Here is a 21,825-nt window from a genome sequence, read left to right as displayed (position 1 = left end):
CACTAGGAGCTTGATTATTGCTCCAAAATCCCACATTCAAAACAAAACATAATTGCATGTTTAGGCCACTTGTTGCACGTAGGAATGGAACCCATGGCATTTCTAGTCATGCTCGATGGGCCCATGGTTTCCATGTCAATTACAGCCATATTTAACTTATTAATTCATTTAAACTATAGATTATTTAGATCAGTGGTACTCAACCTTTTTTCAGTGATGTACCCTTTGTGAAATATTTTTTCAGCCAAGTACCCCCTAACCAGCGCAAAGCATTTTTAGTTGAGAAAAAAAAGACTTAAAACAGAGCAATAAAACATATTCTTCAAGATACAACCGGAATTTTGCCGGCTCTAGTTTGGCCTTCTTTGCCACTTGTCTCTCCGTGTTTTCACAAGAATTACCACTACGCTTCAACCACAACTCCCATCGTTTGAGTTTTGACAGTGATTGATAGGTGATGGCGGGTGGCATGTGACAGGTTGGGTCGAACCATCCTGGTATGGGGGGGGGGGGGGGGGGACTCTGGGTTTTTAGGATAATGAAATTGAATAGCCTACTGAAATATAAAATTTATTTTATGAACTTATATTTTCCTGAAATATTTATTACATAATTGTTTTAAAGTATTTTTTGCAAGGATTTTACTTTTTAAATATATGTATATTTTAAAATCTCACGTACCCCCATTTGAGAACCACTGATTTAGATAGTTGTTATGATATGTTATGTTATGTTATGTTATGTTATGTTATGTTATGTTATGTTATGTTATGTGTGTGTAAAGCGCTTTGTGTTGCACTCTGTGCATGGGAAATGTGCCATATTAATAAACACTTAATTAATTACTTACCTACTCATTTTCTTTGTGTGTGCAGACAGTGTCCTACGCTCAATTCCTGTACCCGACCAACGCTCTGGTGCGGCATAAGCCGGCCTCAGTGGACATGACGCTGCAGCTGCCCTACTCCAGAAACAGCATCCCCCGCAGCTACCCGCCCTCCAGACTCAACAGCACCGTGGGATTAGACCTAGGTATGACCACCGCCCTCCTCGGTCACACCACACACACCTCCACCCAACACGCAGAAGCAGAGATACAGTATACTGCATGTCTGCTCATTTGATGATTGCAAAACTCATTCTGTTTCTTTGTTCATCCAGAAGTCATAGTGAGCTGGTAATCTTGTTGTGTTGTAATTGACATAATTGTAAGTTGCTTTGGATAAAAGCGTTTGCTAAATGAATAAATGTAAAGGTATGCACTATAGTAGCTACATTTAACCTAAATTAGCACTCTTTAATGACTAAATGTATGATAAAAAAGACTAGGCTGCACACATGAATTGAAGACATGCTTCTGAAGGTGCCATTTTTATATGTTTCACAAATAGGGAAGGAAATGAGGGGCGGTGGTAGTGTAGTGGTTAAGGAGCTGGGCTAGCGTGCAGTAGCCTGAAAGTTGTCTGTTCAATTTCCGGCTTCCATTGTTGCGCCCTTGATAACACATGTGATAACACATGAATGTGATAACAATTATGAAACATATAGCAAACAATTCACAAATATATTTTAGAATATATTTATTTGAAATATATATTGATTGATTGTAGTTGGTTAGATTGATTTTGAATAGTAATGATGGGGTGCTATCTTGGGTGGTCATCACTAGGTTCCTCTCACTGGCGTAGGATTCTCCTCCGTCCTTGCTTGTTGTCGTCACGGCAACTCTGTGCGGCCTGTGCGACTGCACTCAGAGCCGTGCGGAGGAGCCTGGATCCCTCCCGGCGCTGCTCAGGGGCGCACGGCCTCCGACTCATCTCCTCCACCTCGTCTCTGGTCGCCCGTGCACCCGCCTGAGATGTCCAGTTGTCTCCGGCTCTTTTGTGGGAGTGCGGGACACCTTGCTGTCCACAGCTGCCTCTTCTCGGCTGGTGTCCCTGCCAGCCTCCGGTGCTCTGTTGAGCATTGCGACTCTCTCGGCCTCGACGGTCCCTGGGCATCTGCGCTGGCTGGCTGTCGTATCTGGGTGGCACAGAACCCTGGTTCTGGCTCTGGCACCTGTAGCCTCTGACACAGTGAGAGTTCCTGCTCTCCTCCTTCTGTCTGTCAGAACACATGGATATCTCCCGGTCTTTGATGGTCTCCAGTGTATCATTTGTCATTGACTTGTCATTGATATTAGCCACGGTAATTTTCTCCTGGGAGTCTTCCTTTATCTTCTCTTTGTCTTCAGTAATGGTCATATCCAGTGCTTCGGTCACCATTTTGCCTTCCATCTCCTGGCCCTTGATGGTCTCCAGTCTCTCATTTGCCATTGACTTCTCATTGACACTAACCACGGTCACCTTCTGGGGGTCTTCCTCAGTCTCAGGGTTCTTTTCGATAACGGTCATATCCAGTGCTTCGGTCACCATCTTGCCTTCCATCTCCCGGCCCTTGATGGTCTCTAGTCTCTCATTTGCCACTGACTTCTCATTGACATTAACCACGATCACCTTCTCCTGGGGGTATTCCACAGTCTTTGTTTTCTCCTCAATAACAGTTATATCCAGTGCTTCGGTCACCATCTCCTGGTCTTTGATAGTCTCATTTGCCATTGACTTCTCATTGACACTAGCCACTGTCATCTTCTCCTGGGAGTCTTCCTCCATCTTTGTTTTCTCCTCGATAACGGTCATATCCCGTCCTTCGGTCACCATCTTGCCTTCCATATCCTTGATGGTCTCCAATCTCTCATTTGTCATTGACTTCTCATGGACACTAGCCGCCATCTCCTTCTCCTGGAGGTCTTCCTTTATCTTCTCTTTTTCCTCGATAACGATTATATACAGTGCTTCGGTTGCCATCTTGTCCTCCATCTCCAGGCCCTTGATGGTCTCCAGTTTCTCATTTGTCATTGACTTCTCATTGATACTAGCCACTGTTTCCTTCTCCTTGGAATCTTCTTTTATCTTATCTTTATTTTTGATAACAGTCATATCCAGTGCTTCAGTCACCATTTTGCCTTCCATCTCCTGGTGTTTGATGGTCTCAAGTCTCTCATTTGCCATTAAGTTCTCATTGACACTTGTCACCATCTCCTTCTCCTGGGAGTCTTCCTTTATCTTCTCTTTGTCTTCAGTAACGGCCATATCCAGTGCTTCGGTCACCGTTTTGCCTTCCATCTCCCGGCCCTTGATGGTCTCCAGTCTCTCATTTGCCATTGACTTCTCATTGTCATTAACCACAATCACCTTCTCCTGGGAGTCTTTCACAGTCTTCGTTTTCTCCTCAATAACAGTCATATCCAGTGCTTCGGTCACCATCTTGTTTTCCATCTCCTGGTCTTTGATAGTCTCATTTGCCATTGACTTCTCATTGACAAGAGCCACGGTCATCTTCTCCTGGGAGTCTTCCTCCATCTTTGTTTTCTCCTTGATAACGGTCATATCCAGTGCTTCGGTCACCATCTTGCCTTCCATATCCTGGCCCTTGATGGTCTCCAGTCTCTCATTTGCCATTGACCTCTTATTGACAGTAGCCACGGTCACCTTCTCCTGGGGGTCTTCCTCAGTCTCAGGGTTCTTTTCGATAACGGTCATATCCAGTGCTTCGGTCACCATTTTGCCTTCCATCTCCCGGCCCTTGATGGTCTCCAGTCTCTCATTTGCCATTGACTTCTCATTGTCATTAACCACAATCACCTTCTCCTGGGAGTCTTCCACAGTCTTCGTTTTCTCCTCAATAACAGTCATATCCAGTGCTTCGGTCACCATCTTGCCTTCCATCTCCTGGGCTGTGTCCACCTCTGCCCTTTCCTCAGCTGTTGTGTTTTGTTGCTGACCTCTCTTAGCCTCTTCCTGTCGTCTCCTGTCAGACAGCTCTTTCTTCAGCTTTTTAGCATCCTTACACTGCTTCTTCTTGCTAGGAACCCTCTTGTTCCTTCTACTTTTCTTTTTGCCATCCCGTCCAGCCTTGTACACTTCTGCCCCATCATCTCCATCATACTTTGGGAGCAACAGGCAACAGGCCATAAACAGGCTCATAAGACATTTGAACTTCATCTCCACATACAAGTACTCTCTCCAGTGTCTCCAATTAGACTGAATCAAATCTGTAACTTTACAGCAGATGCCTTGATTCCATCACGTTGTTTTATCTATGACATCAGCGTGTCTCCTGGTGTCACTGAGTGATGTCACAAAGGTGCCCTCCTCAGAATTCTAAAATGATTCTGAGGTGTTGATGGATTTCCTACCCAGTACAGGCAGAACTGAGTGTTCTAAAGGTCTTTGGCACAGGTCAAGTCAAGTCAAGTCAAGTCAGATTTATTTTTAAAGCGCATTTAACATGCACATAGTGCAACCCAAAGCGCTCCACAAACAAGACACATAACAACAAGACAAAAGATGCTGGATGGAGCGGCGTAGTCGCCAGCGTACCCATGACATCAAGACATGACAAATACATTTAAAAAATAACAAATACAAAAAATGCCGGACAGAGCGGTGTAGTCGCCAGCGTACCCGTGACACCAAGACATTTCATGTTAAAATTAGTCCAATTTCCAAACCAGCTGAAAATGTCCAAGGGCAATGATGATCCGTGAAAACTGCGCACAGAGCTGTGTCTTCACACCGATGCAATGCCAACAAAGTTCTTTAGCAACTGACCAACCCGGTGAATTCACTGGCAGTCTGGAGATAACGTTAACGTTAGAAGCTAGAAGCTAGGCCTTGTAGACTGCAGTCTGGAGATGACTGGAAGCACAGTCCAAAGTACTGGGCGATCGTGTAGATCCGCAATTCGGCTTAACAGCGACCAATATTTTCAAGAAATATCCTGTGAAACATCTGTGTATTTCTCTAAACTTTTCGTTTGGATTAGATTATGTGAAGAGCTGAGTTATTGAGTTATTTCATGACATGAGTATTTCATGATATAAATGAGAATTACCATGGAAATCTTTTCAAATGTCCACATTATCACAGACATTACTTTTATAACCAATCACATTGTATATTTAATCACAATTTAAACTGCCAGGTTATCCAGAGAAACAATATAAATCAGTAATACAGACCACAGTAGACTGTTCTTCAGTCCAATATACATTTTATTACATATTATGTAAAACAAGACAATCAATTGGTGGTCTTGGCGTGATGTTGTAATTCACTGTAGTTGTAGTGTTGTTTTGTTTTGTGTCACCTGTTTCTGTACTGGGTTGAGTGTGGAGTGGAGCCCTCCTTCATCACCCTGTAAACCCACAGAGGGGGATTTGGCAGAATGTGAACTTGCCCTCTGTGACCTGAGCCAGATTACTACAGACAGAGCACAGGGGCTTAGGAGAGATAGAGAGAGAGAGAGAAAGAGAGAAAGCAAGCCCATATGTGCACACCAGGGTATAGAAACTGACTGAGATGGAAGCTGCAGCATGAGGATAAACTGCATCTCTCAATTTCCGTTGGGCTGTGGAAGACTGATTAAGATAGGATTGCTTACTATTAGGATGTGAAGGGTGTGTGTGGGTGGTGTGTGTGTGTGTGTGTGTGTGTGTGTGTGTGTGTGTGTGTGTGTGTGTGTGTGTGGTTGTGTACTGAATGGAAGGATTCAAGGTAGCTCCATTAATGATTATATGCATAGCACAGTGTCCATCACCCCCTCACAATTGGTCATTGTGTGTGTGTGTGAGAGAGAAAGAGAGAGAGAGAGAGACCTGGTATAAGAAGATAAAGCACACACACAAATACACACATTTCCAAGCACACTTTAACATGATGTGTATACATGTTGAATTATATGTATAGTGTGTGTGTGTGTGAGAGAGAGAGAGAGAGAGAGAGAGAGAGAGAGAGAGAGAGAGAGAGAGAGGGTGAGTCACGTCACAGCTCTGTGGCTCTCTGCTCTCGCCTGCACTCCCAGATTTAGCAACCCTTCATTAATGTCACACACTCTGTCAGTTGTGTAGTTGTGTGTGTGTGTGTGTGTGTGTGTGTGTGTGTGTGTGTGTGTGTGTGTGTGTGTGTGTGTGTATTGCATTCATGTTTACATACATGTATCTGTGCGCATTTGTAGGTGGCAGAGAGAATGTAGGTATATTCATGCGGAACTATGTTTGATCTACATTAGTATGTGCTTTAGTGCCTCCATTTTTTAGTATGTACTAAAGTAGAGTATTATGTGTATTAGCATGATAACAACACTGTGTGTGTGTGTGTGTGTGTGTCTGTGTCTGTGTCTGTGTCTCTGTCAGTGTCACAGTATATATCTGCATGTAGATGTACATGAGTGTATGTATGGATGTTTGTACCTCCATGTCCTTCTACTCCTTGATATGTTCAACAGTTACACCTGCAAGACATCATGTTTGTTTTGTGTTAACTGATAGACATACTGACAGACAGACAGACAGGTGGACAGACAGGTGGTTGAATGGTAATTGGCCGGGGTAGGGCAGGTCAGCAGCAGTGGACTGTGATAGGCCAGTGCTGTCTCTTATTGTGCTCTCCTTTTTCGCACCCCATTGTCATTTACACAAACATGGAGCTGACCACATGTGACTCCCGTTCGCATGGCCAGCTGCTGACTCCTCAGAATGTCCCCAAAGGACAGCTTTGTAAACATTACGCAAGCTTGCCCTAATCAAGTCTTTGTCTTTTTTTCCCGGTGTGCTTGTGTGCGTGCGTGCGTGCGTGTGTCTGTGTGTGTGTGTGTGTTTCACCAGGTCTCGATGACAGCGACTATGACCCCAACCTCCTGAGTGACCACCAGTGGCCCTGTGGGAAACACAAGCGAGTGTTGATCTTCGCCTCCTACATGGTGAGAGACAGAAGAGAGATAGAGAGAGAGAGAGAGAGAGGGAGAGAGAGAGAGAGAGAGAGAGAGAGAGAGAGAGAGAAAGGGAAAATAAAATAAATTGAAGGGGAAGGAGTGCGATGATTAAGGACTGCTAAATATGGAAATGACCAAATATGCACAGCTGGAGAAACAGAGAGAGAGAGATTTTTCTTTCCTCTTTCCTGTTTTGTGATGTTATACCTTATTTTTTTTTGGCAATATTGTAACTTTATAGTCATGCCAATAAAGCTCTTTGAATTTGAGATAGAGAGAGAGAGAGAGAGAGAGAGAGAGAGAGAGCGAGAGCGAGCAAGAGCAAGCATGAAACTGCACATGCATCGGTGTCCAGAGAGGATGGTCAGTGCCTCAGTAGCTGGTGCGTTCTGGCTGTGGAAGTGAGAGCAGTGCCAGTGGCCAGTAGTGGAGTGCACATGTGAGTGGGGATGGCTTGGTTGTGCCAGTGGCCAGTAGTGGAGTGCACATGTGAGTGGGGATGGCTTGGTTGTGCCAGTGGCCAGTAGTGAAGTGCACATGTGAGTGGGGATGGCTTGGTTGTGCCAATGGCCAGTAGTGGAGTGCACATGTGAGTGGGGATGGCTTGGTTGTGCCAGTGGCCAGTTGTGGAGTGCACATGTGAGTGGGGATGGCTTGGTTGTGCCAGTGGCCAGTAGTGAAGTGCACATGTGAGTGGGGATGGCTTGGTTGGGGATCATGTTCGACATGAAAGTCACGTTTATCAGCACCTCAGGAGTCGGAGCAGACTGCCCAGACAGCTCGTCTCCCTGGGCTTTGTCAACAGCGGCCCACCAACACCACCAGCACCACCAGCACGCACTGCAGCGCTGTGTGCTCACTCACCGTCAAACTTATCACATCATATCACGACACACCATCGTCCTCTCTCAGTGTCACACACACACAGAGAAACACACACTCTCTAGCTGTCACCCTCCTCGCTTCCTCACTCTCTGCTACACTTCTACTACTCTCTCTCTCTCTCTCTCTCTCTCTCTCTCTCTCTCTCTCTCTCTCTCTCTCCCTCTCTCTCTCTCTCTCTCTCTCTCTCTCTCTCTCTCCTTTCCCTTTTCTCCCCGTTCACCTTGTCTGTATCTTTCCTGTCTCTGGGGCTTAATCTTTTTCCATCTGCTGAGTGAGAGTTTCTCTCCAGTAACTCTGCTAGCACCCAGGGGCATTTAGCCCGGGCCACAGACCTCAGCTCAGGGGCAATGGAGACAGGAGGCCGGGGCAGAGGGTCTGGCCACAGGGGCTCATTCCAGCCTCCGCCGGCCATCAATCATCTAGCCTGCTGTGTCCCCACCAATCCTCACCGGGCTGATCATTTCTTTAGCACTTTCCTTTTTTTTTTCTCTCTCTCTCTCTCTCTCTCTCTCTCTCTCTCTCTCTCTCTCTCTCTCTCTCTCTCTGTCTTTCTCTTGCTCTCTTGCTCTCTCTCACAAACACACACACACACATACATACTTTCTTTCTTGTTTTGTTTTTTTCTCTGTCTTTCTACCATCAGACATACACACCACACTCTCTCTTACAAACACACTCACGCACACACACGCACACACACACACACACACACACACACACACACACACACACATAGAATAAGCTAATAAATGAGGCTCATTCACAAAGCAACGCGCTTAAGGTTAATGCCCCTGGTGCTAAATATAAGCACCCGGCCTTCCAGCACATCGAGCGTCGTCTTTATAAATCCGTCCTGCTCGTTAGCTGCATCACCGCTGACGTAAAGTCCCGCCCAGGGGATTATAGGGTGTGCGCCGGGTCCCCAGCCCTGTCATGACAGGTGTGTGTGTGTGTGTGTGTGTGTGTGTGTGTGTGTGTGTGTGTGTGTGTGTGTGTGTGTTGTGTGGCAGATGGGAATAGCTGTAATATCTCCCCCTGCTCTGTGTGTGTGTGTGTGTGTGTGTGTGTGTGTGTGTGTGTGTGTGTGTGTGTGTGTGTGTGTGTGTGGGAGATGTTGGGTTGTGTAATTATACCTCTGAGTGCACAAAGCCACTTCTATTCTTGTATAACTTCCTTTGAATGGTCTGCCTGGCTTATGCCTGTCTTCGTCACGCAGACCACCGTCATCGAGTACGTGAAGCCGTCCGACATGAAGAAGGACATGAACGAGACCTTCAAGGAGAAGTTCCCCCACATCAAGCTGACGCTGAGCAAGATTAGGAGGTATGGCTGACGCTCAGACCACTGGAGACCGCCCCCACTTCTCTCATCAGTCTGTGCACATCCAGCCTCAGTGTCTCACGTTTCCTCCAGTCCAGAGCGACGGCCTAAAGCCCCTCTCCATTTGTGGTCGATTTCTAGTCCAGACAAGCCACAGTGATTATTTTAATTATCCAGATGTTGTCTTAGTGCATAGAGGGGAAATATGCTGGCAATAGATTCAGTGCATTGGATTGTGCTGCAGCATTCTTCTTCTGCTAGAGTCAACACAGCTGATTAACTCATATTCTACTCCCCTTTCCGTGTGTATATGTGTGTGTGTGTGGGGGGGGGATTTTCTGGTGTGCTTGTGTGCCTGTGTGTGTGTGTAAGTGTGTGTGTGTGTTTGGATGTCTCCGTGTATGTGCATGTGTTTGTGTGTGTGTGTATGTTTGGATGTCTCCGTGTATGTGCATGTGTGTGTGTGTGTGTGTGTGTGTGTGTGTGTGTGTGTGTGTGTGTGTGTTCAGCCTGAAGAGGGAGATGCGCTCCGTGGGAGATGAGGGCAACCTGCAGCCGGTGACGGTGGCCATGGCCTTTGTGTACTTTGAGAAGCTGGTGCTGCAGGGACGCCTCAACAAGCAGAACCGCAAGCTGGTGGCCGCCACCTGCGTCCTGCTGGCCGCCAAGATCAGCAGCGACCTCAAGAAGCAAGAGGTCAAGCAGCTCATTGATGTGAGTCCCCCCTCTGAACAGAGGCTAAACACTGACTGTGTTTACATGCAGTATCCAGTATGATGAGGCTTATCCTGGTTACCCCGGGCATATTCAGGATGTGGTGTTTACATGAACTCAGAGACACCGTTTATTAATATCCCTGCATGCATGATAAACACTAGCATTTCACGTACTGATTACTGGCTGGATTCTACTACCAAACTCTCGTCAGCAGCTATCAGAACTTGGGAGAAAGTGTATACATGGTACGGTATCCCGGTTTCTTGTTCTGGAGTGTTTTACAAAACAAGGTTAAGGGTTTACCCAGGTTTCTGAACTCAAGATGTGATGTTTACATGTGCAAACACCAAAGTGGGATACTTCAAAAACACTATCAAATACCCAAGTCCATATAAACACACTCGCTCAGAGACAGGGGGGAGTGAGCAGTCTGGCATTTCAGTGGAGCCCAATGCTGGACAAGGGTCCTGGAACATGGCAGATAGTACATTTTTTTAAATTGAGATTTAAGGGGGCTTTAATTTTGTAACAACACTCCAGCATCTGTGTGTGTGTGTGTGTGTGTGTGTGTGTGTGTGTGTGTAAACATGGCATGCCTTCCAAGTGTATTTCTGTCACCAAAGACAAAATATTCTCTCTGTTTCTCGCGTGTTATTATTAGCCTGTGTCATTTTTTTTTCCAATGGGAAGCCTCAGGAGACTGTTCCGCAGACGTTTATCAGAATGTCTGCTTCTAGCCGCATTTTTGAGTAATTTCTTTTCATTTCCTAGAGATTAGATGAAGTGGCGGAGACAGGGAATTCTCCAGAGAGACATATGAGCTCTGTCTGTGGAGACAAACATCCCAGATGTGGTGTTCAGTCACAGAGAATTGCCATAAATTAGATGATAATGTCTAGACAAAATAGGCGTGGCTGTTTGCTGTTTACCCGGGCTGCATAGTATGCTTCTGGATGCTCTGTGGTTAATGGCCTGTTCAACTGAAAACTTAATTCCCCTCCTTAAGCTCTGTCTGCCCTGCATCAGGGCTGATCCATTCCACCGACACCTGCAACATATCGACACTGCGCCCGCTGACTGATGCACTGCACTGCAATTTACACCTCAGAGGCGCAGACTCGTGATCTCATGTTGTGATGGCAGCATTGCATGACAAGAGTCGAGGAGAAGAGGGAGGGAGAGAGAGATAGAGAGAAGGGGGAAGAAAGAGTGAGAGAGAGAGAGAGGGCAAAAAGGGATGAGCTTATATTTAGTGCTTCTATCTACTCATCTGCTGACCACACCGCCTTCACACTGTCTTCTGTCTGACTCATTAGCTGTGTCTCATTTCCTTACACCCCTAACCACACTCACACGGACATGCACACTGTACACTGCACACACACACACACTCTCTCTCACACACACACACACACACACACACACACACACACACACACACACACACACACACACACACACACACACATTTTCTCTCTCTTTCTCTCTCTGTCTCTCTCTCTCTCTCTCTCTCTTTCTCTCTCACACACACACACACACACACCTGTATACACCTATGAATACCCATATCTCATCTTCAAGCCTCATATTCTATTCCCCCATGGACTCTCCATGCTACTAGGTCAGCCAACCTGCTGAAGGTGTAATTAGTGATGTTGGCTCACAGGCTCCAGGTCTTCAGTTTCTGCCGAGCTGAACCACCCTCTGCTGGGATTTGGATTGTTTTTCATAGCTACTCTGATACAGCTTGATTCTCTCTAAGCCTTTTAAAAGCTGATAAGCAGAATCAAGTGGCTTTTGCTCAGATGGGTTTTTACTAACACAGATGTTAACAGAAGTACAATATTTTTGCTGTTTTAAAAGGCCAGTGTTATGTAGGTCATTCTATAAAGTAGCAATTTTAATTAAAAACCTAGCCCCAGCTGTGGCGCAACTGGCTGGGGTTCGATTCCGGCCCCGTGGTCCTTTCCGGATCCCACCCCTGCTCTCTCTCCCATTCGCTTCCTGTCACTCTCCACTGTCACTATCATTAAAGGCATAAAAAGGCCAAAGAAAATATACTTTAATTAAAAACCTAGTCAAAATCATTTGAACACGTTACCGGATAAAATATGATGGTATTTCAATATGCTATTTTCATCACTTCTAATGAATAGTGAGGCGGTGGTAGTGTAGGCTAAGGAACTGAGCTCGCAAGAAGCAGTAGACGGAAAAGTTGAGGGTTTCCCGGCTTCCACAAATGTGTCTGTGAGGAAGGCACTTAACCCTGAGTTGCTGAGGGGAAACTGGCCCTTGTAAGAATTGTCACATGTAGCTTTGGATAAAAGCGTCAGTCAAATGAATAAGAAAGTAAGTAATAATCGTGTGAAAATCTGTGTTTGATGATGGGCTATTCTCAACCCCTTAGTCCTATACTATATAACTCACAGTTGTGCTTCAAAAAACAGGAACCTTCGATCAGGAACCGTTATCTCATCGTTTGACTCTTGGTTCTCATTTTATGTTTCCCACCTGCAGAAACTGGAGGAGCGCTTCCGCATCGGCCGGCGTGAGCTCATCTCATTTGAGTTCTCCGTTCTGGTGGCGCTCGAGATGGCACTCTACCTGCCCGAGAGCAAGGTCATGCCCCACTACCGCCGGCTGGTGCAGCAGCAGTCCTGAGTGGGAGTGGGCGTAGGGGTCAGGGCGAGGGTCAAGGTCAAGGTGGCGCCTCTTCACTCCCACATGGCGAAGAGCTTCAGCAGCGGCAGGAGCAACGCTGGAGACTTAAAAAACACTACGCCCCCTGCTGGGTGAAATTATAATACATCCTGAAGCACACAGAGGGCTAAGAAACAAGGCTCTGGGTGCAAGTGTGTGTGTGTGTGTGTGTGTGTGTGTGTGTGTGTGTGTGTGTGTGTGTGTGTGTGTGTGTGTGTGTGTGTTTTAAAGAGACTCGGAGACACTGTGAGACCATTAGCAACATAATACTATTATTTTAAGTAATTCCAGTTGTTCCTGGTTTGTAAATAGACTTTTTGTAAACAAAGAGCAGAAAGTGTGTAGTGGAGAGGGTGTTGTGTAGCAAAGAGACCAGTATCTGTGTTCTTAATATACTGTGTGTAAACCCTTCTGTATCACCCTAGCAGGTGGATATTTAAAGATGCAACCATTATTACTCTATGTTAATAATTCAAAATGGTCAAACAAGTAAAACAAAACATCAAGTGGACAAGGGAAGATTTATCCCAGCAAATATCATGTGTGTGTGTGTGTGTGTGTGTGAGAGAGAGAGAGAGAGAGTAAGGTCATTTGATTTTCATAATAGCAGCCAAATATAGTTGTTTTTTGTTTTGTTTGTTTTTTTGAAAGATTACCTCTTAGTATATGAATTATATGAAAATCTTTTTCTACATACAAATTATTAACAAACAGATGCAATCTGATCACCAACTCAATATTTAACTACAGGTCTTTGCCATCCCTGCAGTCTGTTAAGAGACACCGTCCCCACTGGCGTAGATGATGACTAACCTATCTACATGCAGATGAGTAGATCAGATTTCTGCAGATGAGCAGATTAATACGTTGTGTACTCGCCTGAAACCAGGTTTACTCTAAACCTAGCCTAGCATTAAGTAAGGCACTGGGACAATCCTGTGAGGTTTGTGCTCTATGTTAGAGACGGTGCTAAGTAATAGCACATTTATCGTGCTACCCTTTGTACCCCCCCCCCCCCCCCCCCCTTTTCTCTCCCTGTCCCCTCTTGTCTGTAAGTGTATCACACTGTGCCCCATGTGCTGTTCATCATCAGTAATGAGCACTCCCGTGCTCCGAGTCTGTTTCGTGCAGAGTGTTAATCACTGTGATCCAGGCTTCCCCACAGGCCAGGACGTTGCTGTGATGAATGGGCTTGTGCCACAGACTGCTAGTTCAGTTTTCCTCGTCATTGAGTGTCCCTGATTGTTGTGTTCAGTGTTATACTCATACTCGTAGTCGTTAGGCTATGGGACTGTCTCATTTTCTTATGAGGAGGATGAGCAGTTGGACTACATATGGTTTTGGGGTTTTCGTATATGTATAGTCCTCTGGGTTTTTTGTTTTGTTTTGCCTATGTATGCATGTATGTAAACAAACAGATTTGCACTTTATAAGCGATGCTGTACTCCACGGCAGCATAGTGTTAAGGGAAAGATCTCCTTAGACATCCACTCTGTGTGGAAGAGATTTTTACAATATCTTCCTTCCCCATGCCAATGTTCTGTAAATGTTTTGTGCACCCCCCTGTGGACATAGTCCGTCATAGCAATCTGAGAACCCCCAGCAAGGGGAAGAAAAAGGAAGTCAGGATTCCTGATAGATTTAGGTTGTTCTCAGGATTTAATTCTACTTAATCAGTTTTGTAATATTTTTGTCTTGTGAGACTGTGACAAAATTCAGCTGTTGCATCATTCCAATATTATCATTATGTGTGTTTTTTTAATCTGTTATGTTTATTCCAACACCCCAGCGCTTTTGTTGTATTGCAATACCTTTACACCTTGTGCTGCAAGAGTCATATTGTCTGTAGAATCATTTTACACTTTCCATTCTACCTGCTTCCTGCTGTCAGCACGGCAGACCCATCTTAGCTGTGGGTTTGTGTCTATCTGTCTCCCCCGAAGATGAATGAGATGGATCTGTGAGCTCCCAGTGTGCAGGTCTGACCCTATTTGAAGAGTCTCGGCAGGGCTCCTGCTCTGTTCTCTCTGCTTCCATCTCTCTTCTGTTATCAGTTATTTAGTGCAGAAGAACCCTGTCAGTTAGAGAGCACTATTTTTTAGATGTGTAAAATGCAATGACAGAATCCCATGCAGGTAGTGGGGCTACGTACATCTTTACAGTGTTTCTCAATGCTTAAGTGAATGGAGGATGTTGCCATTAAACCATCAAAAGCATTTCTGATTGCTAAGACAAGTGTCCATACTCATTAGTGACTTATTACACATTATTTACAGTTTGTAAAAAAAAGAAGTGCCTGTGATTATTTTAGCTTACAGCCATGTTAAGATGTATTTTTCTAAACCATTACTGTTGCCCCCTACTCCTTAGTACTGTGTATTAAGAAGACTAAGGACTTAGCAGGAGGGACCATGAGGTATCCAGCACTGTGACCCCCAGAGGTAGCAATAACAGAGCTTAGCTGAACAAGCTGAGTTTCGTTCTCCGACGGGCAAATAGCAAATAATCTGGAGCTTAATGTTGCAACAGTCAGGTCACCAAATAACCCTAAAACAGGGTGTTCTGGCATCAACCTTCATCTGGCCTAACAAATTCCTGAGTTGGAAAATGGTTACAGAGAAGTTGTGTGGGGTTAGCACTTTGATGTCAACATTCCTTTTCCAGATCATGAATTTCCCTGTTGCTTTTCCTGTTATACTGTTTTCTTATTGGTTTACATTGTTTGTCATTAATATTTTTTGTGTTACCCAAAATACATGTTGTAGCCTACTTATGAATTATATGTATGTGATTTTTATTGTAAATTGAAAAGTAACACTTTCTAATATATTTTCTGATTGCACTAATTTCGTGGTCCTGTTTTTATTGTAAGAGTGCCTTGTCTTTCTTTCACCTTATGAAAGAGAGATATTTTACACTCTAGCCATGCCATCTCCCACACGTCCTGTGTGTACAAGTTCTCTTGAAAATACACTTCTTCACATCACATTTCAAGCAAAAGTCCTATAGAGTATGTGTATAGAAACAGTGTCACACAAGACCATAAGTAGAATCAGGTTAAAAATGAGGAGGCCCAACTGCAAGACCCCAATTGCAGACCCCTAGGGTTACAGCGGTATATCAGTAGTGTGGCATACTGTGGTATGAAAGTCCAGGCTAAATATGTTTTACATTTTGTAACCTCTGACTCACAGGCGCACACTATAGGCAAACACAATCATACTGTAAACTATGATATTGTCAGAAACAAACACTGTAAAAATGTCATACAATTGCAAACGTAGTCCAGTCCAAGAGAAAGGAAGATGAGCTAGGTGTTGTGTTGTGTGTAATAAACCCCATTGTTCGTCCATGCCACATTCACATAATGCATCGTGGGCAACCCGCTAAATCAGTGGGTATCTGACCCTAAATCTGTAGCAGGATACCTGAGCTACACTGTGAACTACACAGCACAGTTAGTACTGTTCTATCCAACACTCAGAAAGTGCACAACTTACTAAGAGTGACCAACACTACAGGTATTACAAATATCTATACAGACAGAGCCATCAGTTTCTTTCAAATATTTTATAAAGTTTATCATACAATACAGCTTATATATTCAAAATAGAACCTGCATGTTGTGAAAGGTTATTGGAAATTTGATCATTCAATATCACCTCTGATTTATTTTTACTTAGTGGGTGTAGTAGTCACACACAGTATACCTGCATCCTACACTATGGCACATCACACCCATGTGGACCATCAAGCAATAATACAATTTGTCAAACTGAATGCCAGAAATATGAACTTAACCATGGTACACTATGTGTCAGACTATTCTGGATTGTCCAAGTCTTAAAAAAACATTTCTGACATCTCGACAGAACAAGCTGTACTTCAGAGCACTAAGACAAAATTGTACTCTAGACGGAATTTCAGCTGTCAGTGGTCTTTTTGTGATGTCACCACACCCTTGGGTGCACCAGCAGCAGCCCCAGCCTCAGTTTTCTTCCCGTCAGCTTTCTTCACCCCTTTCCTCTTTCTTTTCTTGCCTTTGTTCTTCGCAGTGAGGAACCGTGGGGTTGTGCGGATTGTTTGTCTCTTGGGCGGGTTCTTCAGCAGCTGTCGCTTCTGTTTGGTCTCCAGTTTCTTGAACCCCACCATGTAGTCGGGAACAGGGCATCCCGCCTGTTTGATGACTGTAGCAATGCTGCGAATGAGGGGTTTGTCATCCTCTGTGAAAAATGTGATGGCTTTACCCTTGTGGCCTGCTCTTCCTGTGCGGCCAATGCGGTGAATGTATTCGATGGCGCTGGTCGGAAAGTCGTAGTTGACCACCAGGTTGACCCCTTTGAAGTCGATGCCTCTGGCTAAAAGTGCGGTGCAGATCAGCACCCAGATCTTCCCTGAGCGGAAGTTCTTCACCACGTTCTCCCGCTGCTGCTGCGTCCGGTCGGCGTGAATGACATCCACATTGATGCCCTCGTAGACCAGCTCGTGGAAGAGCTCACGGGCACGCTCGATGGACTGCACAAACACCAGCACCGGGGGCATGAGGCCTTTCTTTATCAGGTTCCGGAATGCCAGCAGCTTCCCGCTCTCGGCGCCCACAAACAGCAGCTCCTGCTCTACAGTCTCAGCAGCAGAGTTCCTGGCGCCAATGTTGACCACAACGAGATTGTCCAGGTTGAGCTTGCACCATTTCTCCACGTCCGGGGCACATGTGGCACTGAAGAACGCTCTGCGGAGGGCTGGCGAGGAGCACGCTTGGAAGATGGCAGCCAACTGTTCTCTGAAGCCAGTCTTGCCGTCCTCAAACAGCTTGTCTGACTCATCGACCACCAGCCACTCCACCTTGCTGAGGTCCAAGGCTGGCTGGTCCTGATTCAGCAGGTAGAGGAGACGGTTGGGCGTGCTTACTAGTATGTCGAAGACCTTCTTAGATTTGGGGCCTTGTTTTTGGACTGTGTCCTTTTTCTTGATGATGTGCACTCTGAGACCTGTTCCATCGACAAGCCTGAGAAGCTCCTTGTAAGTCTGATGGGCCAGCTCACGTGTGGGGGAGATCACCAGGGCTCGGAAGCCTTTGTTGACTGGCTTGCGCAGGTTTGTGATGACAGGCAAACAGAAAGCCACCGTCTTCCCTGAGCCAGTGGGCGCACATGCAAGGATCTCTCGTTTGTGCATCATGACAGGAATGGCCTGCATCTGGATAGGTGTTGGGCTTTCGTAGCCACCTGTGAGAATGTTCTGAAGCACTTTAGAATCCAGCTGGTATTCTTTCTGCAGCTCATCAAAAGTACAGACTGGATCTGGGATATCGGTCCCATGAACGTGGATCTTGTTCTGGCCTCGGGCCTGATTGATCTTCTCCTGGTGCAACTGCTTGAGTCTCTTCACGGACAGCTGATCCTTGCCCTCTTTTGGATCACCAGGCTTCTTTTCTGAGGAGGAAATCCATTGTATTGACTCATCCTCTGTAACTCCAGAGGTTTTGTCTTTTTTCTTCATCTTTTTCTGAGATGAATCTGAATTTTTCCCTTCATCTTTCAATTTCCTTTTGACAGATTTTGAGTCCTGTTCGCATTCCAAGTCACTCTCCTCATCCTCATCATTCACAATATCATGGGTTCCAGAGCTAAAAAAGTCTATTTTTGTTAGAGGATCACTAGAACCTTTCTTCGGTTGTGGTCTCAACACCTTAAATCGCTCAGCATCTTTTCCAAACCTTTGAAAATCGAATTTAGTTCCAGCGCCAAGCCTCCTAAACAGATCGTGTGTGTCCATCTTGCCAGCGTGCAATCTACTGCCCATGTGCAAAAGGCTTCACATTTTCTAGAACTTCCGGGTCAAAGTAATAACGTAACTTCCGTTGTCTACCTCGTTCCTTTCCGTCTCAGCCATATTTGCAAAGTGGTAAGTAAGCGCGGCTCTCTTCCTTTCAAAGCGTTAAAATTCATCATTTACAATATGTGAATGTTTCATTTTGGGTCGAAAACTCTATAATAACGATATTGAATATCAGAGTCTGTTATTTTGATCAGAGAAGTTGTCTTTGATGTTAGTCTAAGGAGCAGTTCTAGTACGCCTGGTAGCAGCCACATGCTGCCCAAGAACGACATGAGCATAACCATAGCATAACTACTTGCTAGCTAGCTGCCTTTCCATAAGGCATCTATTGGGACAATATTATGTCTCTTGAGCCGTTGTTTTTTATGTTTAAAACGGCTTTGTTTGCTCGCGTTGCATCTGTAAAACTTAGCGTACCATCATGTAGCCGCTTTCTTGCCTTGCATCTGACAAGCTTATTTACTAGCCAGGATATATGGCAAGCTCTGTCTTGTGTGTGGATCCTGGCGTAACGCTAAGCTAGCTTGCTATCAAACCTCATTGTACCGCTCACTCAGTTGTTATAATCACACATTCCATTTTGATGTCTCAAACATTGTAGGTCAACTCGACGTTGTACCGTTGCCTTCAACATGCAGAACGACGCTGGTGAATTCGTGGACCTCTACGTCCCCCGCAAGTGGTAAGAATACCATAAGTTAACGGTGTATGAGTAGTAATGATAACCTGAATGCAAATAAGCTTGACATACTAAATGCAGATCATCTTGCAAATAAACTTAAACATAGAAGTTGTCTGGATAATATAAATCTGAATTATCTGGGTGTCTGCCTTTAAATATTATTTGGTGAGTTGATAAAAGTACTGATGCTGGTGCTGATGGAAGGCAGTGAACTCGCATTTTAAAGCACTAGTGTTGATTTACTGTCAGTCTTGGGTTAGTTAAATGATATTTCTTTACCTACTGGTGAAATTCGTTTTACCATCCTCAGTTAAATCTACACATATCCATTACTGATTGTTTGAAGGTCTGATGAAATTGGGATTTGACTGGCGATTGGCAACATACACTTGTCAAAATCAATAGTGAAGGCATCTTGTCATTCATTCAGGCAGTGACATTTTTTTTTTTCAAGTATTTTGTCGCTTCTAGTGTATGTGATTCATATTAAACAGTATAGCGGTCAGGCTTGTAGTATAGTATTGGTGACATTAAAACCCTCTGGCAGGGTTGGGAGATGGCGTGGGACACTAGACCATACTATTCTGGCTATCATTACCAGACAAGATGCCTGTAGTAGTCACTATTTAATAGTATTATGCGTTCTGTAATTGTCAACATGGTTTAATTAACTTTTGGTTTGTCATTGAAGTAAATTCATTGTCTATGAATGGCAAATTGTAATCTGGCAATCTGGCAGAATTTATCCTTGACCTGTAGAGTTACTAATGAAATTGCCATATCTTTTTCAGCTCTGCTAGCAACAGAATCATCGGTGCTAAGGACCATGCCTCCATTCAGATCAACATTGCAGAAGTGAGTTGATGTGTCTTCTGTTATTCCAATATATTAAGCCATCATGTCTTACAGTAGATGACTAATGTTGTGCTATGTTCTTTTGTCTGCAGGTTGATAAGGTTACTGGCAGGTTTAACGGCCAGTTCAAGACCTACGCTATCTGTGGAGCTATCCGTAGAATGGTATGAACCCCTGTATAAACTTGTGTTCACTGTTTAGGTAAAGCTGGAGTAGTCACACGCATCTGTTTATACGCCAGGCTGGGGACCAAAAATGTAACCAGTGCTTAAAGAGCACAATGTCTTAAATGCCCAAATATTTCAGTTTTTTTTTTTTTTTTTTTCCCCCATTTTTTTAATTTATTTTTGTGCCAACTTGGCTCATTAGCTTGCTAGTTTAAGACACACAGCAATGGTTCTTAACATGTTTTTAAATAGACATTGTATGGGCTTAGTAATATTTTTTTGATTTAGTCGTTTGCATGTTTTTTTAGCTGTGGTATGCCCACATCATGTGTTGATAAAATTTTACTTGTAAACTAAGCAAATGTTCAGAGATGATGGTGTATAATGTTCCCGCAGGGTGAGGCTGATGACTCCCTTCTGAGGCTGGCAAAGACTGATGGCGTTGTGTCAAAGTAAGTAATGTCCATTTTTCAAATGCTCTAGTTGCTTACTATCAGCCTAATTCCTTGCTTGAAAAAGAAATGACCTGGGGTGGGTTATACCACAATACCTTAGGCTGTACTTTAACATTTCAAGGTGTTTCCCAGAGCATCCTTACCCAAGGTATAACGTCTCTAAGATGCTTTCTTAAGATTGGTTTGGAAGACACGGTCATGCCTGTACAGATTTCATATAAAATATTTGTTTGTAGTCTACAAATGTTGTGTTAGTATTGAGGTATATGCAACGACTGTGATGTAAGAGATGTGTTGCATTGCATTTTGTGAATCACTAAATAAATGGGTGTGAAGCTTTGGTTTAGATGACTTACTCATTTTTAATTCCTTGCGAATACAAATCGATTTGTAATATTCAGTCTACAGCTGTCCTTATTAAAGTTTTGACTTGTGTAGTATTTACTCTTCTTTTCTGATAGAGATCATGGCAGTCATACTGGTCTTGTGCCTTCTCTAACCCATATGAATAGCAACAATCAAACCAGAGACATGGATTCAGCGTCTTAACTTATACCTTTGTATGTACCTTGTTTTAGGAATTCTTGAGATGATTTGGGAAACTGACACATCGATCGAAGGTAGGGACTTCTGCAAGGTATAATCTACCTTAAGTCTTCATAAAATGCTAAGATGCTAAAGGCATTTGTTCTATATTCATGAATTGATAGCATGACTATCATTAATGCTACATGCTGTTGGTGTCATTTTTGGTTTTGACATTTGTGTGTTGAATGCTGAATGTTAATGAATATGTATTATGAATACATGGGAAATTACTGTATGTTTGTCATCTAAGGTCACCTGCAATACCCTCATGTACACTGTTTTCTTTTTGCAGGAACATCTAGGAGAATTCCGGGAATGTCTTTGTAAAATAAAAAAAGAAAACGAAAACAAACAGTTTGGTCTTTTATTCTGGAATATAGTCCAACTTTCCAGACATGAGGTTATTGCCATGGTATTTTAGGCCGCTGATACTAACCAAATAAGTGGAAAGGTCATTCCATGACAACATTGTAGGCACTGATCTTCAAACTTGCATGCAACCCTTTAGAAGAGGCCCACCCTGAGCCTAGTTTCCGAACAAATATTTCAAATAAGCAGGATTGAACATTGTTCATACAACTTATAGTCTAGATATGTCAAAGGGCCATGGGTGTGTACATGTCATACATTTTGTCTTTTATATTGTGTTCATCATGTGAAGAGGTTGTTGGGAAAACAATATTCATCATCTTATCATCAATATTCATATGTAAAACTATCTTGTGGTGTTTGTGAATTTGAAGACCCCCCCCCCCCCCCCCCCCCCCAATGGACAGATTATTAGCCACTGGGCACGGGTGAAGTC

At 44.2% G+C, this 21,825-nt stretch overlaps 3 protein-coding genes across 4 annotated transcripts in view; 2 read left to right on the top strand and 1 right to left on the bottom strand.

The window, feature by feature from the left end:
* Window positions 1-15,281, top strand: part of cables2b (Cdk5 and Abl enzyme substrate 2b) — a 32,413-nt gene extending 17,132 nt beyond the window's left edge. Inside the window, exons 5-9 of the mRNA XM_042099155.1 lie at window positions 876-1,032; window positions 6,707-6,801; window positions 8,915-9,021; window positions 9,528-9,732; window positions 12,253-15,281. Of these exons, the coding sequence (XP_041955089.1) occupies window positions 876-1,032; window positions 6,707-6,801; window positions 8,915-9,021; window positions 9,528-9,732; window positions 12,253-12,396 (708 nt within the window). The 3' untranslated portion in view covers window positions 12,397-15,281. The remainder of the gene's footprint in view (window positions 1-875; window positions 1,033-6,706; window positions 6,802-8,914; window positions 9,022-9,527; window positions 9,733-12,252) is intronic.
* A 709-nt stretch (window positions 15,282-15,990) lies between these two features.
* On the bottom strand, window positions 15,991-18,244 carry ddx52 (DEAD (Asp-Glu-Ala-Asp) box polypeptide 52). The gene has a single exon (XM_042099153.1). It carries the CDS (start codon window positions 18,235-18,237, stop codon window positions 16,366-16,368), a length of 1,872 nt encoding a protein of 623 aa, XP_041955087.1. The 5' UTR covers window positions 18,238-18,244; the 3' UTR covers window positions 15,991-16,365.
* rps21 (ribosomal protein S21) lies at window positions 18,207-21,368 on the top strand. 2 transcript variants are annotated; one of them, XM_042099161.1, is made up of 7 exons: window positions 18,211-18,339; window positions 18,875-18,955; window positions 19,747-19,810; window positions 19,903-19,974; window positions 20,374-20,429; window positions 21,011-21,052; window positions 21,313-21,368. In XM_042099161.1, exons 2-6 carry the CDS (start codon window positions 18,906-18,908, stop codon window positions 21,018-21,020), a joined length of 252 nt encoding a protein of 83 aa, XP_041955095.1. In that variant the 5' UTR covers window positions 18,211-18,339; window positions 18,875-18,905; the 3' UTR covers window positions 21,021-21,052; window positions 21,313-21,368. The 2 variants fall into 2 exon arrangements, with proteins under 2 accessions (XP_041955096.1, XP_041955095.1); XM_042099162.1 differs by lacking the exons at window positions 21,011-21,052; window positions 21,313-21,368 and having other exon boundaries at window positions 18,207-18,339; window positions 20,374-20,433.
* Window positions 21,369-21,825: the final 457 nt, after the last annotated feature.

This window comes from Alosa sapidissima, chromosome 7, assembly GCF_018492685.1.
Source record: "Alosa sapidissima isolate fAloSap1 chromosome 7, fAloSap1.pri, whole genome shotgun sequence".
NCBI lineage: Eukaryota > Metazoa > Chordata > Actinopteri > Clupeiformes > Clupeidae > Alosa > Alosa sapidissima.
This window is presented reverse-complemented; position numbering and strand designations above follow the sequence as displayed.

Bases quoted from the DNA above. Each gene is read 5' to 3' on its own strand.
- rps21 (XM_042099161.1), top strand. From the start codon at position 18,906: ATGCAGAACGACGCTGGTGAATTCGTGGACCTCTACGTCCCCCGCAAG. The intron at 19,811-19,902 runs GTGAGTTGATGT...TTTTGTCTGCAG, and splicing joins TTCAGATCAACATTGCAGAA to GTTGATAAGGTTACTGGCAG. The intron at 19,975-20,373 runs GTATGAACCCCT...ATGTTCCCGCAG, and splicing joins GTGGAGCTATCCGTAGAATG to GGTGAGGCTGATGACTCCCT.
- ddx52 (XM_042099153.1), bottom strand. From the start codon at position 18,237: ATGGGCAGTAGATTGCACGCTGGCAAGATGGACACACACGATCTGTTT.